Source organism: Micropterus dolomieu, linkage group LG21 (genome assembly GCF_021292245.1).
Source record: "Micropterus dolomieu isolate WLL.071019.BEF.003 ecotype Adirondacks linkage group LG21, ASM2129224v1, whole genome shotgun sequence".
NCBI lineage: Eukaryota > Metazoa > Chordata > Actinopteri > Centrarchiformes > Centrarchidae > Micropterus > Micropterus dolomieu.
In genome coordinates, this window is record NC_060170.1 from 26,486,658 (window position 1) to 26,499,543 (window position 12,886).

Consider the following 12,886-nt stretch of genomic DNA (forward strand, 5'->3'; position numbering starts at 1 on the left):
CAGGAAATGAAATTATGCATATCCTTAAATTATGTTCCAAACTCCAAACACTTAAATGGCATGAACTGGCATTTTCACACAGGAAAAAAGGACAACAAAAGGCCAAATGCAAGTTAAAAGTACTCGTAAACTTGCTTTTAAGTCAAATTTGAATTCTTGTGATAATCACAATATTGCCATGCTCTTTTATGCCCGAAAGACACTCGATGCAAACTTGATTTACTGCTTGAAGAACATGCAAGAATAACATTAGGAACCAGACACAAATTAGCCTTATGACAACAAATCAAAGGCCAGCAGACGGCCCAAATGATTTGACCCTGTGAAAGGGAGAAAAAAGCTAGAGGAGCTAAAACAACCCCATCTCACCCCAACCCACTAACCTCCAACAGCTAATTCACTAAAATGTCAGCCGGTCTGATGAAGACTAAAATGATTCGGGGCCTCAGTATGCTAGTGTTTAATGACATCAATAAGCCTCACAGGAAATTTCATTTGCACTACGTTATTTGTTCAGAGCCTCAGGTGGCTCGAAAACCATCTGATATAGAATAGGAAGAGAGACTGATGGGGAACAAGAGCAGAGAGAAAAAGTGGAAAGAATGCAAGACTTTCACTGTGTGAATGCATTTCCACTGATAGAAGGATACAGAATCACAAATAAGAATCTAAAATCCAAGCTTTGTATTAAGGTTGTGGTCATCTGTATGCTTTAGCACATAATGTAAACTGCAGCCAGATTACCTTTTCAGTAAACAAGGTACACATCAAAAGTAGTGAGAGTTGAAATAGGGACAACCAGCATTCCACTGGATCAAAATCCAAATTTCTTTTTTAAGAAATAATGGAATAGACTCAGAGCAGAGGCATACAACTCAGAAACACACAAACATGTACTGGTGTACACACAAACGTGCGCGCACACAGCAAACCTCCTTCTGTGTGGGCCTCTGAGGACTACGTCTCAGCAGCTGATCAGTACAATAAGAAAAGCCTCTTTGTCACCTAATTACCAATGTGTTATTAGTGCTTTAATGAAATGCCTGCAGGAAGCAACGCTGAGTGCCTGCATTGTCGGCATCAAGCGATAGAAGAAGCATGAGGAGTGGATATGGAAAACAATATTAAGACAAACAAGGAGAAGGGAAGGGAGAAGGAGAGATAAAAGCAACCTCACTCAATTCAAATCAATAGGTGTTATGACCATAAACATATTTACAATGTCCCTTTTATCTACAACAAATATGTAATATCATCCAGACTGAAAAGATATGACATTATCTGAAATGTCAATGTAAGCGCAGAATCGCTCATAAAAAGTGTGGGGCAAAGTCCCACACTGCACAATTTCACCTCCAAATACACAGAGCAATGACCATGAAAGACATGGTTCCACAAAACCCTTGTAACCCCCACTGACTTTATCTCTCTGGACTAGATAGACAACGTAAGTCTTCACCATGGTTAAAAGAGCAAAAAGGGTAAAAGTGGAGTTTCAATTGTCTGCCCGGATGATGATGTATCCTTGAACAACAACAAGCATTCTACATGACCGTGAGAGCGTGGGATACTCTGAAATAGAGCTTCTGCAGCTGAGGTCACCTCTGTGTCTGTGGCTTGTTTGTGTAGAGGAAGCATTGTGGCGATGAAGCAAGAAGAGAGGGATCAGTGAGGAAGGAAGGGACTTAGAGGAGGGCTCAGTGGAAGGAAAGAAAGGAAGACAAGAAGGGAGAGATGGAGAAGTAATCCCCAGGAGCCAGAGGTTTGTGCCAGCTCCCACTGCAGTGAACAGCTGAGAGGAGGAGGAGTGAAGGCAGGAGGGATGGACGGGGAGAGAAGTACAGTATGTGGCCTTGATAAGAGGCATTTAACTGGGTGGGCAGTGACATCAACTCCTTGCAAACCTCTGGTCATCCCCATAACAATCTCTTCATAACTCCACTCTCACACAAAGCCAAGATCTTAATGAAGACCATTGTGGCCGCAAGTTGATATGTTTTCAAATTTCTCACTACAGAGACAGACCTCCCACATTATGTGTACACATGTATCAGTTAATGTGTGTGTGTGTGTGTGTTCTTGCACTGATTGCTAGAGTCATGCCTGGTTTGGCTGACCGCACATAGGGCCATAAGGAGATGATCTTTTCCGGGCACTCACAAAACAAACCTGAAGAGAAAGAGAAACAGTACAGGAAGGAGGAGGATAGATAGAGAGGTGGGAAAGGCAAGGAGATGAGGAACAAGAGCAAGGAAATAGAGAGTAATTATGCAAATATGCAAAGAAAAGAAGGACAGAGATCAGTGGATGATAAGGAGGAGGCAGGGAGGTTAAAGGTTGAGATGGTCAATGTAAGTTTAATTAAAATAGATTTAAGACACTTTTAGACTAATTTAATGCTAGTCATAGTGAATTATACAATCAATTTATAAATAAATGAACAAACAAGTGTCCAAGTAATATTAAATTGAAAATGCAGCTACCCCACAAAACTAATTTAAGTAATGATAAGACATAATTACAGACTTGTTTTTGAGACTTTGTGAGGTTTCCAGTTTAAATAATGTAATTGAAGCCACTTCTAACACTTACGGAGGACCTTGAAGCCACATTGGTTTATCTGAAAAAATGGTGTCAGCCATGTGCACAAATATACTGAAGACAGCAGCACATACCGTATACACACATACACAAGAAACTCATGTACAGACACACGCCTCTTGTCTCTCTAGTCCAGAGCCCTCTCCAAAAGCCACTTAGCCATAGAAACCAGAGAGCAAGAAGAGGCATCAAAGCTGTTTATATAATGAAACAGAAAGAGCTGTCCCATGCCGTATCACTGACTGCACCCAGGAAAGCAGTCCTTCTTCTCTAGAGAATGGAGGAGAGGAGGAAAAAGAAAAAAGAAGAAAATCCCCCCAAACAATGCAGCACAACAACAGCGGCAACAACACTAAAGCATACTCAAAAAGAGAGAGACTGTGAAAATGAGAGAGAGCATGAGGCAATAGAAAGGTTGTTTATTTTAAGTCAGCCTTGTGTACCAACAGAAAGTGGTATTAAAATAGAGCCTATTGTTGTGAATTTGTGATCTGTCAGTCCGTGCGGGAAACAAAGAGAGAGAGTGAGGGAGAGAGAGAGAAAGAGAGAGAGGGAGAATGTGAGAGAGAGACTGGTGTAATTCCCATGAGGTCTCTGTCATTCTTCTGTCAGAGGAGAGAGGGCTCTCCAGGGGAAGAGAAAGTTCTCAGACACAGACTGACAGGCAGACTGTTTACACTTCTCTCTCTCTCACTTCCTCTCCGCCCTCCCTGCACTATTCATCCTAATGGCATCGTAATGACCTCCTCAGGTGTTAACTGAGAAGCCGGCAGAGGTCTAATTCAAAGTAAAGTACGGTATGCCACTGTGGGTGCCGGCGGTAGCGACAGATGCCAGCACTTTAACTATCAGCCCTCCTGCCTTTTCTTACCACCACCCTCAAACCCACACCCCCTGTCCAATTCCCATTTCTTTCATCAACTCTAATCCACCTCACCCACCCCCTGCAACCATTTTTTCTGACTGTGTCTGCTACCTCCTCGGTGCTCTCAGCAGAAGCTCCAACAGCAGTATTTAAGTGTTTTGGGAATGGAGACGTGATGGCAGTCAGTGAATCCGGGCAGACAGCTGTCATTTGTAGTCCCTCTTTAGAGAGATCTCATTAGCTTCCCAACAAAATGGTCCATGTACGGTATCAGGCCTCCTGATGCTTTAAGTACAGTATGGAGGCCTGTCTTGGGGGTTCCCACCAGGGGCCTGATGCAACACTTCATGAATGCACCATGACTTTAAAAAGTGAATTTATAAAGACCTCCAAAAGGTTATTGATCTTTTGTTGGTTAACGTTGTTGATCTAAAGGGCTAAACAGTCAGTAAACATTTCTGCCAGCTGTGGAAAAACAAATTACAACGAAATACAAGGGTAAAAATACATTGTTTAATACTCTTGCAACTAAATTGTAAAATGTCATGATGATCTAATATTATTTTCTATAAGTCACTATACTGGAACTATCCACCTTGAAAATGTCTGTGAAGAGAAGTCATCCAGCTCATAGCAAGATTAAAATCAAGGGCAACTGGACTTGGTTGAAGATGCTTGAAGATGTTTCCCCTCTCATCCGAACTGAAGAAGCCCCTCGAATGAGAGGTGAAACGTCTTCAAGTATCTTCAACCAAGATCAGTTGCCCTTGATGTCCTTTGGATATCTACCTTCACTATTTCTTCAGATGTTCTTTAATGGCCTTGATGTACTATGAAAAAGACATGGATGCAGACAGCAGGGTGGTTACAAAGAATGCAGTAGATATATTATCATATATATATCATGTGCCGTCGGACTGCCACGAGGACACTGGCAGATGACAAAATTCTTGTTGTAATGTGAACATGGGAAGTATGATTTCAGCTTAATGGACAGTATTGTAAGTAACTCTTCAAAATAAACTCAGTACAAAGACATCAACCAGCTGGCCACTGACTTTCCACAGGTCTTCCACAATGATCGGCACCATATATTGTTTATCCTGAGAATGGCATCCAAATATATGCAGATGATATTGTAAGTTATGCACATGGTAGAGGTACAGCACAAGTTGCTACCATAAACTTGGTTTATAGTAGCATAATAATATAATAACCTTGTCATAATTTATCATTACCAACTTCAGCAGGGCCTTAAACCATGGCCAGCTGGTCACCACTATGACAACACCCAGCATCCATAATGTAAAAACAGGGGGAGATAGGAAGAGAAAATAAAACATAACAGAGATAGCAGAGAGCGTAAGAAACTGACAAAGAGAGAGAGATTATGAGACAGAGAGAAAAGGAGAGAGAGAGTACGATAAAGAGAAAGAGAGAGCTTTCTAATTCAGCCATCTGGCTAGCTTTACTTCATTATAATATTCTGACTGTGTGTGTGTGTGTTTACAAATGTGTGCATGCCTTCCATTCCACAGATGCAGGCAGAGCAGAGAAGAATCCTCATTTATTAACAGCTTAATAGAGCTCCATCTGGGCCAGACCCTATGCTTGTCTTCCATCAGAGAGATTCATCACCGAATCACAGGAATTAGAATACAACTGACACCTACACAGGCTGAGGTGACCCTGCTGCACTGAACAACACTGTGCAGACAGCGTGCACTGTACTACAGCTGTAATACAGCCATTATGACAACAGTCAGAGCCAAGGACGGAAAATGCCACAACACTAGTAGTCTGTGGGTTTTTCATCCTTGGTTTGTGTAATGTTTCACTTTGACTATGACAAAACAGAATACGAAAGAAAGAAAAGAACACAATAAAGAATATGTCTGAATAATACAACATTTTACACACTGGGGTTAATTGGAATAACAGAGAATAAGATCCTCCAAGTCAGTGCTTAAACATTTTATAGAGTGCATTCAGAACATAAAGGGATGTCCTGTGCAGACTTCTTATTTGTCCTACTTATCCAGAGATAGACAACCATAAATGCCCTTTCTTATGTTATTGCCATACGTTCAGACTACACAGAGAGACATTAAAAGGCATCAGTAAGTGGGCTGACTGGGAAAAAAGGAAAAATAGCCAAATAACATAGCTTTTCCCTTGAAAGAAATTTGTTCAGATAGTTAATAATAAGGTGCTCCCAGAGAACTTTCAAATGTTATCTTGCCTGAGTTTATGGTTCTGAGAACATCATTTTCCTACTGTATGTTTGCACTGGGTCAGTACACTTTACCCTAAATGCACATTCAAACTGCTGAATTTGTGTGATTTACTTTTAGTTTTACTGACCTTCTTTTCTATCCCCTTTTCCTCAACATGCCTTGTAGTTCTTCTTAATTAAGTGATTTCTTACATTTCACAGAATTACTTTTTAATGCTTCTTATTGAATTACTAATAAAAGCATGAATTACTAATAAAAGCAAGCTTACATAGGCTGTAGTTTAAGTTTATGGGTAATAGTTTTGCAGCCCAGGTACCCAGGCATAAATTTGCCCTTCACTTACAGTATATGCATGGAAATATGGCCCATGGTGTCCAAACAAAGTGGACCAGTGCAGCTTCTCAGATATAGCATCTGCAAATCCCTCCATATCATACCATAAACATATGGGCGAAATTCTGAATAATCTTTATAGATGAAAAATGAAGAGCGAAAAATTATTCACTGCTCCTGTGCTCAACCCAAATTTTGTTCCCATCTCTTTCCTTTGCTTGGAGGCCATCACACCAACATCCTCGTTCTCCCTCTTTCTATTCGTCCCTCCATTCAGACGAGGCTGAAGTGCAAATTGGACATCTGGTGCTGAGATGTATCTGACAATACAGCCGCCACCCGACAGCTCCCTCACACATGTACACAGACACACAAACTCACTCACAGGACTTCTAGGATAAAAAGACACTAAAAGGAAGGTGGGAGAGATGGACAGAGGCAAGGAAAGGCAAAGCAAATTTATTTTTATAGCACATTTTAACAACAAGGCAATTCTAAGCGCTTTACATAGGACATAAAGGCATTAAGACAAGCTATAAAAGCAACACAAGGCAATGTAAAAGACAAAATAATAATACACAGGAATAGGATTTAAAAGGATTAAAACAAAGTAATATAGAAGATTAAAATAAGCTAAAATAGAATAAGACAAGTTAAACAGTAAAATAAAAATAGTGCAGCTACAGTGCAAGATACGAATAAATAGTCCCAAATACTAACTTAATAAAATGTGTGGTGCATAAAAAAAAATCCATGCTGCTTCTCCGTATTTAGTTTTGACTCCTGCGACAGTAAGCAGACCTGTACCAGACGATCTGAGAGGTCTGGACGGTTTAGTAGATAAGAAATGGTTTGGCCCAAAATGATTCAGTCCTTTATGAACAAACTGTTGAATGCTAAATTTAATTCCTTGACACACATTAGGCAAGTGCAAAGATCTGAGAACTGGAGTGATGTGATCAACTCTCCTGGCCTTAGCTGCAGCTGTCTGATCGACTTTTTAAGAGACACCTGTAAAGATAGAATTACAGTAGTCGAGCCTGGTGAAGATAAAAGCATGGATAAATTTTTCTAAAACCTACTGAGACATAGGCCTAAGTCCTTTCATTCTTGATATTTTCTAAAGGCGACAGTTGGCTGATTTTGTAATTCTCTTAATGTGGATGTTAAAATTTAACTCTCACTCCATGACTACAAGATTTCTGGCCTGGCTGAGCATTTTATCTTTCTATAGGAGAACTTCTTGGCACTTCCAATCATTTGTTTGATGCACGTACTAAGTGCTTGTATGAGACCATAGTCACCTGGTGATATAGTTACATAAATCTGTGTGTTGTCTGCATAATTATGGTAATTTGTTGTTGATGTTGTTTTCCCATAATCTGCGTTAGTGGAAGCATTCTTTGCTTGTGGCATCCATTAACATCATGTCCAGTTCCTTAATCTTTGATCTTAGTTTGTTAGAGATATCCTTCAGAGGGGGGGTGGGGGGAGACCAATGAAGTGACCTTTGTGGCCTTATCAGACTCATCAGGAGAGCTGTTCTCTCTTTTTGTCGTTTTCGTTATCAGCAAGGTTGGTGTTACAGAATGTGCTTGGTTGAGGTGGAGGCAAAAGACAGGGCAGTGACCAGGGGTGAATTTAATGTCAGCGTTGCAGACAGAACCAAAAATGGTCCATCAGTACTTTAACTCCAGATCTGCTAGGGTGAAGGTCATCTCCCTAGAAAAGATGATTACGTCTCCAGAACAAAACAGACTGAAGTTATCAATATAGTTGATAGTTGGCAGTAGCCAACTAATAAAAACTGTGTTTTTAAAAGCTTCCAGTTTATCCGGACAGTTAAACAGTCCAATGAAATCCCTCTTTAGCACTTCTGATTTCTCTCACTGGCCCCCACATGTAAAATAATGATTCATTGGGAAATTTCTCCTTTAGGTCACAAACAATAGCACCTGGAATATAGTGTTCCAATTGTCTTACAGTTCATGTTTCTGAATGTCGTCTACCACTACTAGAATTAGAGCTTGATTCATATTTTTTCCCCTTTGAACCACATGAGACTTTTTAGCTTTTTCTGTCAGTTGACACTCTGAATAATATTCCGATGTCCAAACTTAGCAGCAGCAATCTCCATTTCTGTCTCGAGTAGAGTTATTAATGATTTGAACCTGTTTTCCAGTAGTAATGTCTGGGGTGACTGTGTTCTGTGTTAATGCCCACCGTTGGCTGTCTGCCAGATGTCCGGGGTCAAAGTTGGCTGAGCTGAATCCATAAATTACAGTTTTGCATTCATCTTGAGATTTTGCACCCACATTATCCCAAGCAGCTAGAAGCTCCATTCATAGCACCCAAATTCTCTGGTTTTGTTTCAGTAAGTCTTGGGAAAGTTATGGTGGCATTTACACATAGCTGTCCATTTAAAGATTGTCGAGTTGACTTCTGATAAGCTAAATCTCCAGCAAAAGTCAGGAACCTCCAGTTGTCTTGTATTGAGTATGGCAATTTTCTGCAACAATTTATGGCAGATGTCCATTTCATTGATTCTGATGAGCACTGGCTGCATAAAAGCCTATTCTACAATTACCCTCATGATATCTGACAAAGTAGCTCATTCTGCCTGATGCAGAAATGAAGGAGAGGGATAAGAGAAAAACAAGGACAAACAATGGCATAGAAGGAGGAACTCAAGCACACATACATCTTCATGTGTTAGCCAGACGTACGCAGATATTAGCATGCAGGTACACCTGTGTGACACACACACTTTAAGTGCTGACTAAGCAGCATAACCCACTTTTACAACCAAAGGCATACAATTCAGTCTATTTATAATGGAGCATATTTCGTACCAGCAAACACAATGTATGTGTACTTGCAAAGTTGTATGAGGTACAATATTCATTTTCTTGACTCATTTGGGGCCTAAAAACAACAGACAGATAATACTGCTTATTCAGGTAGTGCTCCTTTCTTCTTCTCAGCCAGGAGATTATCCTGCAGCACAACTCTTACAGTATCTGGTCTCATTACACAAGCTTGTATAAACACTGATTGACACCGTTTCCTTTTTCCTCCCCTAAAGAAGATGCTTCTGTCAATTTTTTAATCACAGGATGAATAAAATTTGCATACATCCTGCTTGATGATTATTTGTTTCCTCCAAATGTTTGGCCCCCCTCGGATGTCTGAGTTCAGTTAGTTTAAATGTCTGTGTGTTCTTTCAGGGCCTCTGCTTGCATGCTACCAAATGTTTGTTTCTACAGCCTTTTTAGATGCTGGTAGATAGTGCTTGAGCAGGCAAAAGAAAAGAGGGGGAAAAAGCCTTCACAGAAGGCTGGCTCTCAAAGGAGCTACTGTATACCTGCATTAGAAATAATAAAAACACCCAGGTAATCCCACAAACGGGTCTATCACTTTGCTTTGAACTTCAAAGAATGCACACAATTAAAAGCAACATAGCAGGGGATGCAAACAAAAAAAAACAGATTACAAAAGAACATTTGTCTAATGATCTTAATGCATATTGCATGTAGTGGTACTGTGGGAATGAAATAGAGGTGAACTTTAGGATGGTGTATGTTTGGATATATGTTGATGCAGTTGTACGACTACAGAACTTCATAAGAGCATCAAGGAACTTCACAAAAATGTGTCAGCAGCATTTTATAGCAGGTAGGCTATAAAAGGCTATTTTGTTGCATAGAATCCTTTAAATAAAAGTCCAAAAAGTAGCTTTCAGTGTCCTTGCTTTTCCCACCATATAACCATTTGACTTCAAAATCAACTCATACCTCAACTAAGCTGACAAGTAGGTGATTACAGTGAAATCCATTGTCCTGATCTCCCTTAGCGGACCCATGACCTTTAAAATACACCTTTCTCATTCTAATCTGATATAGGCCTGGACCACAGCGCACACTTCTGTTAAAGCAATTCTTTGGCACTGGCATTTAAGGTGTTAAAAAGCAAGTTAGAATGCAATTATTTTATACTTTGTGATTGAAGAATGTTGATCTTCGTGGAATCAACAACTATTGTGATCATCATGTTATAAATACTGGTCAGGACAGAAACTCCTTATGGACCCACTAGCTGAGGCCAAAGTTACTGAACATGGATGGCCTGAATGAAGCTTAAAAAAAAACAGATACACGTTACCTCTCCAAGAGCTTCATAGCGTTTCTGGTTCCAGCGGTGGAGATCCTCTCTGGCATTGAACACAAAGGGCTCTCCTGTTTTTACATGTCTGAGCTGGCCATCTGTGGGAGAAAAAAAGAAGGAGAAAACACATCTGTAATGATGTGTGTGCGAGGTGGGTGGATCATTCATTCTGACTACTGTAAGCTTGACCCCTTAAATTTTTATTGCTAATGTTCATTTTCTCTCTCTCTTTTCCTCTGTTGGTCCTTTCCCTTCCTTACCCTCCCTCTCCCAAACACCCCCATCTGGTAGGTACAAGGCCTGTGGATGCAGCAGTGTTCTTCCAGTCACAACTCCAATGGCCTTCTGGGTAGTCTGGCAGGCCAGTGCTGGACAGCTGGTATGGCAAAAATTCTCTTTCCCTCACTCCTTCTTTTCATCTGTCTAAAAGCCTCTCCCCTTCCTCTTTAACTGTGTCAGTCTCTCTCTCCCTCTCCTCCCTCGCTTACTCTGGCGACAGGCCACAGGTCTGTCCCTGCATTTTCCACCTGAAATCTCTAAGAGCAAGGACTAAAGAAAGTGTGGGAAAGGTTTTCAGTGTGTTTTTGTGTGTGTGTGTGTATGAGCATGAAGAGAGAAAGGTGGCCTGGCACACATTAGTCATGACAACAACAACTGCTCCTTGTAATTCCTTTGAGGATGCTGTCTGGGCATCAGCCAATCACCCTAACCACCACAGCTTACACACACCCCAAACACAGACACACACACACCAGCAGCTCCAACCAGGAGGACCAGTTGTGGTCATACAGTGTGTGTCACTAGGAGTAAGTATGTGTGTTTCTCTAAACTGTTGCAAGTGAGCCACCACGCCATTACAACACACAAGAATGACTGAGAAGAAACGAAAGATTTTTGGGACAATGTTTAGGTGATTTATTATAATTCAGGGGAAACAAACTGAGGAGTTTTTAACACATCCAGGTTTTATTTGATATAAAACAGTCATAAGACAAAAATGCTGTTCAGAAACAGTACCACTTTTTTTCTTAATAAACAATTACCCGTGTGTGGCTGTGGAACACTTCGTTTATACCTTAGCAATGAGCCCATCGATCCTGCGGTTGACACTACAACACAATAAAACACTAAACAGTGTTAAATTTAATTTTGACCTTTATGACTGCAGAATTTGTAAGAGCTAAACCACTGAAAAGTACACATACTTAACCCAAATAGCCAGGGGGCTCTCATACTTTCTCAATTATTGTACAACGAGTGGAAACCCATCTAAGATATAAATAAATATAACATCTCTTCAAGATAAAATAATGCATAAGCATTTTTTCATCTCCTTCTAAATTGCCACAATTTTCACCCCTCTATCAATGTTATAAATCTTACATTGCTAACACACTGAGTATTACGGCACTTGCTTTTATGGTTAGTTGTTAGACAACATGTATCCTCACAATCCTGAATCCAGGTTTGTCATCTTGTTGCATTAAAAAGCAGACTTGTGCTTGAGAGGTAGAGCAGGAGACGAGTGAGAAGTTAGGATAAAGCAGTGTGCACAAAAAGTACCTTGAAGAAAATCAATTATGCATTCATGGAGGGGTTAGGATCTAAACACCACTGCCTAAGAGAAGGAAGAGAAGAGCTATAATGAAATCCTACTGTAGGAAAGAGGTGTGTGTGTGTGTGTCTTTGTGCATGAGGGAGGGAGAGAAGATGTGTGTGTATGTGTGTGAGTGTGTGCTAGGGGGGTGATCAGCTCCATTGCCTCCCCCAACACATCCTCTCAGAGGAATAACGTTTTCTCAACTTTTCTCCTCTTTTCTGTCATAATTAGCATTCTGTTCTCAATTTGGCCGCTTAATTAGGTGTACATAACCTTGGATTTCCAGTAATGGAAAACTGGAGGGCTAGCAAGATGAAGCCATCATCTTCAGTGATTAAGATACCTGCAAACTATTGTACACAGCCTCGTCTGTATTCACATCATTACATGGTCAAATTAACATTTTTGTTCCACCTGTCTCAGGCAAAGGTAGCCTGAGTGTAGCTATAGAAATGCCTGCGAGCCAGAGCAACTGTGAAATGCTACCCTTCAAAAGCAGGCCTGAGTGGAAATTGACAAGACATACAGATGGGTATGGTGTGTGTGTGTGTGTGAGAATCGGAGTGGGTGGCTAAACTGTGTTTCACTTCAGGATTTTGAGCGGGGAAGGGGCAGAAATAGAGAGATACAGAGAGAGGGAGAGAAAAGAGAATAGGTAAGACAGAAGGGTGAGGGAGAGGAGATGGAGAATGTGTTCCTCTCTCCATGGGAGACTGAGCTGGGACTTGAAAGTGGGGTGGGGGTGGTGGGTGTGGGTGGGGGGTAAGTCTCCGTGTCTCTGTTCTTAGGCACAGCGAGGTTATGCAAATGCTCCGTCAGGCGGAGGGCAAGGCTGAGTAGGTTACTGACGGGCCGTAGAGTACACAACATGTCCCCCACTCAGCCAGCCAGACAGCCAGCAGAGACACTGACAGAGAACAGAGGGTGTGTGTGTGTGTGTGTGTGTGTGAGAGAGAGAGAGAGAGAGAGGGGCTACAGAGGAATACTAAGAGTCAAAAGCACCACCAACACCACCTTTCCAACTCTTCCTCCTTCTCTCCACCTGGTTTGATTAAAGTGAGCCAGGAGAATTCTGGACCCACACCA

General features: G+C 41.1%; 1 protein-coding gene across 4 annotated transcripts in view; it reads right to left on the reverse strand.

The window, feature by feature from the left end:
- fam172a (family with sequence similarity 172 member A) overlaps nucleotides 1–12,886 on the reverse strand; it is a 157,615-nt gene that overhangs the window by 140,410 nt on the left and 4,319 nt on the right. For all 4 annotated transcript variants that reach the window (XM_046034535.1, XM_046034536.1, XM_046034538.1 and 1 more), the window contains exon 4: nucleotides 10,198–10,298. In XM_046034535.1, coding sequence (XP_045890491.1) covers nucleotides 10,198–10,298 — 101 coding nt within the window. The remainder of the gene's footprint in view (nucleotides 1–10,197; nucleotides 10,299–12,886) is intronic.